General features: G+C 41.5%; 1 protein-coding gene across 1 annotated transcript in view; it reads left to right on the top strand.

The window, feature by feature from the left end:
- The window catches only part of LOC113213213 (myrosinase 1), a 30,642-nt gene that overhangs the window by 18,145 nt on the left and 7,979 nt on the right, over positions 1–4,518 (top strand). The window contains exons 2-5 of the mRNA XM_026432198.2: positions 1,050–1,259; positions 1,718–1,890; positions 3,199–3,341; positions 3,900–4,034. Coding sequence (XP_026287983.2) covers positions 1,728–1,890; positions 3,199–3,341; positions 3,900–4,034 — 441 coding nt within the window. The 5' untranslated portion in view covers positions 1,050–1,259; positions 1,718–1,727. The remainder of the gene's footprint in view (positions 1–1,049; positions 1,260–1,717; positions 1,891–3,198; positions 3,342–3,899; positions 4,035–4,518) is intronic.

Genomic DNA, 4,518 nt, shown 5'->3' with positions numbered 1-4,518 from the left:
GGTACCAATCTGAGTGCTTCAGACTTTTGACCCTAAATTTCCGTTGTGGCCCCAGTGTGCGCAGAAGCGAAAAACGAGCCAAATTTTGCCATAATTGTACCATTTGCCGCTGCTGGGTAGTGGATCGAGCTTTCACGACCGGTCGCTCAGGCACCTGAGCTCTCCAGACAACCCCCAAGCCACCCTGGCGCTTTCTTTAGACAGCAGAAGCCTCGCATTCATTTCCAAAACGCCACGAAGAATCATTCTTAAATGCTAAAAAATGTTAAAATCGCGTAGGGGTGGGATTGTTTGTTTTTCGGGGTGGCCCGACGATATTTCAATACTTTTGCCACATTGGACACAGTGCCTGGCGGTGCAAACATACACCAAAAGTGGAATCGGCACACAGCGTCAAGAAAAGTAAATTGGAATGAAACCAACGCCTGTAACCTACCAAATAGACTAAATTTATCTTACGTCTTTTTGGATTTGCAACAGTTTATACACCGTCGGCGTCTTTCTCGATCCCGAATAATGTTACGTATGTCGTTGGCACAAGAACTGCGACCGTTATCAAAAATACATATTTTAGAACTCTTTCATCAAAAATTTGACTTTGGGACCCTATATCTCGTGAGTAAATCGTCTCATCGATTTCTGCGGATACACACTTTTAGGTCTTTTATTGACCATGAAATATGTGTCAGGCAAAGTCAAATCGGAACCAAATTACGATTTCTCTGAAGAAAAAACAAAGATAGCCAAGTCCAAATTCTGTCTACACAGCTTTGGCAATTCAAGGGTTTTTGACCCACAGGCCAGGGACAGTACGTTTGGGTGGTTACAGAACAAAAGTACGAACAAAAATACTTTTCCACCGAAATCCAATTCAACGAGTTTCCCATATGCGTGGTTTTAGTTAAATCTCCCTGCACTTATGGTACTTTCTGAAGAATCCTTGCAAGGCCTTGTAATTGCGAAACGTCTATGTTCTTTCTTCGTAACTTGCGATTTATCGACTTCCTCGCTATTTTAAAAAAAATGTCTTTTCTCCGTGTTTCTTGCAGCTACTTGAGACAGCATTAAGTTGTGCGAGGAAAAAGTTGAGAGTGCGGGAACTGTGATGCATGCGGGGAACACTTCAAGGCAGCTGATAATGGCACTTCGTGATTATATATAAGGAACGGTGGTAGTGGGCACAGGTCACTCCTTTCCGTCTCAAGTAAAGATCGGTGGAAGATTTAACTTCACAACAATATTTTTCTGTAGTAGACGCAGTAAGTACACGCAATATCCTTGATTTACTTTTAAGAAGGGCAATTTAAGTTTAAAGTACTTTTCCTCGTAAAGTTTAGATTTCCTTTTTCCCTTTTGGGCTTGGTCATCCCGCAAGAAAATATAGGGTTAAACCTACAAGTACACAGTAAAGAAAGGTTCCTCCAAATGTCACTGTTCTACTTGTTTGGACTTAGCTGTCGACTTGTAGAACATGTAGTCAAATCTGAGCAAAAGTACATAACTCTGGGAAAATCTCTGTCCCATGTGCTACGAAGGTGTGTTTTGGGGTGCACTTTTCGTCGCGCTTCCCATTGGTTAGTGTTGTGATATGCAATACTAGGGCTGCTCTAGCATCTTAACTCTTTGTCAGATCGAAGAACGCGTTTGCACGGCCCATATCTAGCGAGTACAGCGCCTTGTTGCATACTCTAATAAAATGTCTTCTCTTCATGCATAGGTCTCTCAATATGTTAGCTCGTCTAACTATTTTCGGCCTCCTTTCGGCTTGGGGCCAGGCAAACATTATTAAAGCGACCTCGGGCCAAATTCAGGACGTGCCGTTACCAGATAATTTTCTGATTGGGGCTGCTGTTTCGGCTTTCCAAACAGAAGGGTGGTGGAACAAGGGAGGTAAGTGACAGTACGATTTCAAACAAAACTAAGCAGCGAGGAAATCTGGACGAAAATTTGGTGAAATTGACACCTTTACTTTTATCCTGTTACTGTTTTTTGTCACGCCTTGTCAGTTTATTCCAGCTGCGTAAAATCTTTTATGAGCTACTGACAACTGTTCATATAAGCAACACGAAACAATTTCTTTTCTTTTAATTAGTGAGGTACTTACGGCAATACAAGTAACTAGTTAGTCAGTAATACTGCTGCGTAAAAACGTAGATATTTACAAATAAATTAATCCCTACAACTCTGAGAGTAATAGAAATAAAAGGCACGCAGTTCAGCAGTTCGATCATGGCCCACGCGTTCGGCTATACGAGGTCCAAGATCCACGCAGTTCAGCCTCTCCATTCCGAGATGCACGCAGTTCCTTGATACAGAGGTTGGAACTAGCGAGCGAAATGAACTGTGTGGATCTCGGAACGAGCGGCTAAACTGTATAGATTTTTGTTCTTCTATCAGTAGATCTGTAAGACTTTTATTCTTAGGTGTCGATTTTAAATCTAGAAGTTTTAGGAATGAAAGGACTTTCCGCCAGCTTCTTTTAAGCATCAAAGCTCTGCTGCAACTTATTATAAAACGAACGAACGGTTGCTCAACAAACCACCTGTACCAAAAATGTGAATATAATAATTCTCATCAATGATCCAGCCTAAATAAGGATACACCGTAAAAGTAGTCTGGATGAGGCCAATTCACAATGTATTGCGTAGTCTCAATCTAAGTTACGATTAAGATTCTTCTTTAACGCTTAAAGTAATCTAACAGCTAATGAACTCATGGGTGATTCTCAGCAAAAGGGACATTTCTCAACATTTCGACCCTTTACACTGGTCAAGCCACCCACTATTGCAGTATTACGAAATTTAGAGCATTGCACCGAACAATCTTATAGTGTACACTGTAGAAAATATGTTTGGATATAACCGACATATTTTGTTATTTTCCATTTGCTGAACGAGTCGTACATGTACAAACTTCCACCTTCGCTCGTTTTCCGCTTCCAAATTGATACGCAGAGGTAGTAAATTTTACAATTAAAAATTTAAATTGTAACTGTACGACTTCTTCCATGCAAAATGTTCCGGTACCCAGTACGACACTGTAATCTAGCCGCTATAAAACCCCTTAAGAACCATATCACCGAGTCGTGAAAGGCCGCGAAACGTAAATGGCCCATGTGCCGAGAATCACCCTAATACGTAGAAGAGCCCAGGACTAATTTTTTTTCGAAAGGTAAATAGTTATTTGCATTGTTTGCAGGAAAATCTGAGAGTATGGTTGACCATGTACTCCACACGGGACGCCTAGGAACTCTAGGTTATAAAAATGCAAACGATTCTGACAATGCAGCAGACTCCTACCATCGCTTCAAAGAGGATATCGCAATTGCCAAACAACTTAAGGTAGGAATCAAATCAATCATATCCTAGAACACATTAAAACATCCGTTGCTAAAATTTGCCATCTCTAAAACGGATGCTGTACCTCAAACCGGATAGCGTGGCAGGGTACTTCATGGTACATTTCGACGCTTGAAAATTAAAAGGTCGTATCTCGGCGAGCCCGGCTATAAGGTCGGATCTCACTAGGGTCGGGACAAAAGGTCGTATGTGAATTTTTTGGCGATTTTGCGAGATGTATATCTTTAGAATCAGGAGAAAATTTCCTTTACAATGGTATACATCCTACAAAATCACCCAAAAATGCACCTATGACCCTTTGTCCCTACCCTAGCGAGATCCGACTTTATAGCCGGGCTCTCCGAGATACAACCTTTTCATTGTCAAGGGTCGATTTCAAGTCAAATGTTCAGTTTTAGCACCAGTTGTCTTGGCACTAGAATTAAATGGGCGTAGATACACAAGAACGTTACAGTCTTTGAAGGCTAAGTTAAAGTATCACTCTCCCTTTTCTCGCTTATTTTTTATTCTTACCCCAGTATTTCTCCTGCCATTTTTCAGCTCCAGGTGTATCGTTTTTCTATCTCCTGGTCACGAGTACTGCCAGAGGGGGATGTAGCTAAACCAAATATGGAAGGAGTTCAATATTACCATGATCTCATTGGTGAGATCCTTAAACAAGGACTAATTCCATTTGTAAGTACATGCTATGGGCATTCTACAACACTTTCTCTGTCTCATCCTTTTGGAGAAGACGCTGAGAGAGGAGCGTTACATTGGTTTCAAATGTAATTCAGAGAAAAAATGGGGCTTGAGTGGTGGAAGTGCTTCTCTTTTCGGCACTAGCAGACAGCACGCTCCAAATCCCTCTGAGAAATCATGCGCTCGCTAAACGACGTATGCCTGCAGAAGGAAGCGTATCTGTAAAGACGATCCATTAAGTAGTGAGTTAGGTCATTTTGTAATCACGGTGAGATAAACTTTAAACCTAGACATCACTACTCGTAACGGAACTGTGGAACTGCTATGACCACATGTAAGTGTGCAACTACAAGTTAAAGACTTGCAAGTCCTCAACTCCGTAGGAGCACAAATGCATATGCATCAGTCAGTGGGCATGCACTTAATTGTGCAAGTGACGTTTTCAACATGTACCACCTCATAAGCGGCGAATGTAAGG

This window comes from Frankliniella occidentalis, unplaced genomic scaffold, assembly GCF_000697945.3.
Source record: "Frankliniella occidentalis isolate FOCC.00 unplaced genomic scaffold, Focc_3.1 Scaffold51, whole genome shotgun sequence".
NCBI classification, from domain to species: Eukaryota; Metazoa; Arthropoda; class Insecta; order Thysanoptera; family Thripidae; genus Frankliniella; species Frankliniella occidentalis.
This window is presented reverse-complemented; position numbering and strand designations above follow the sequence as displayed.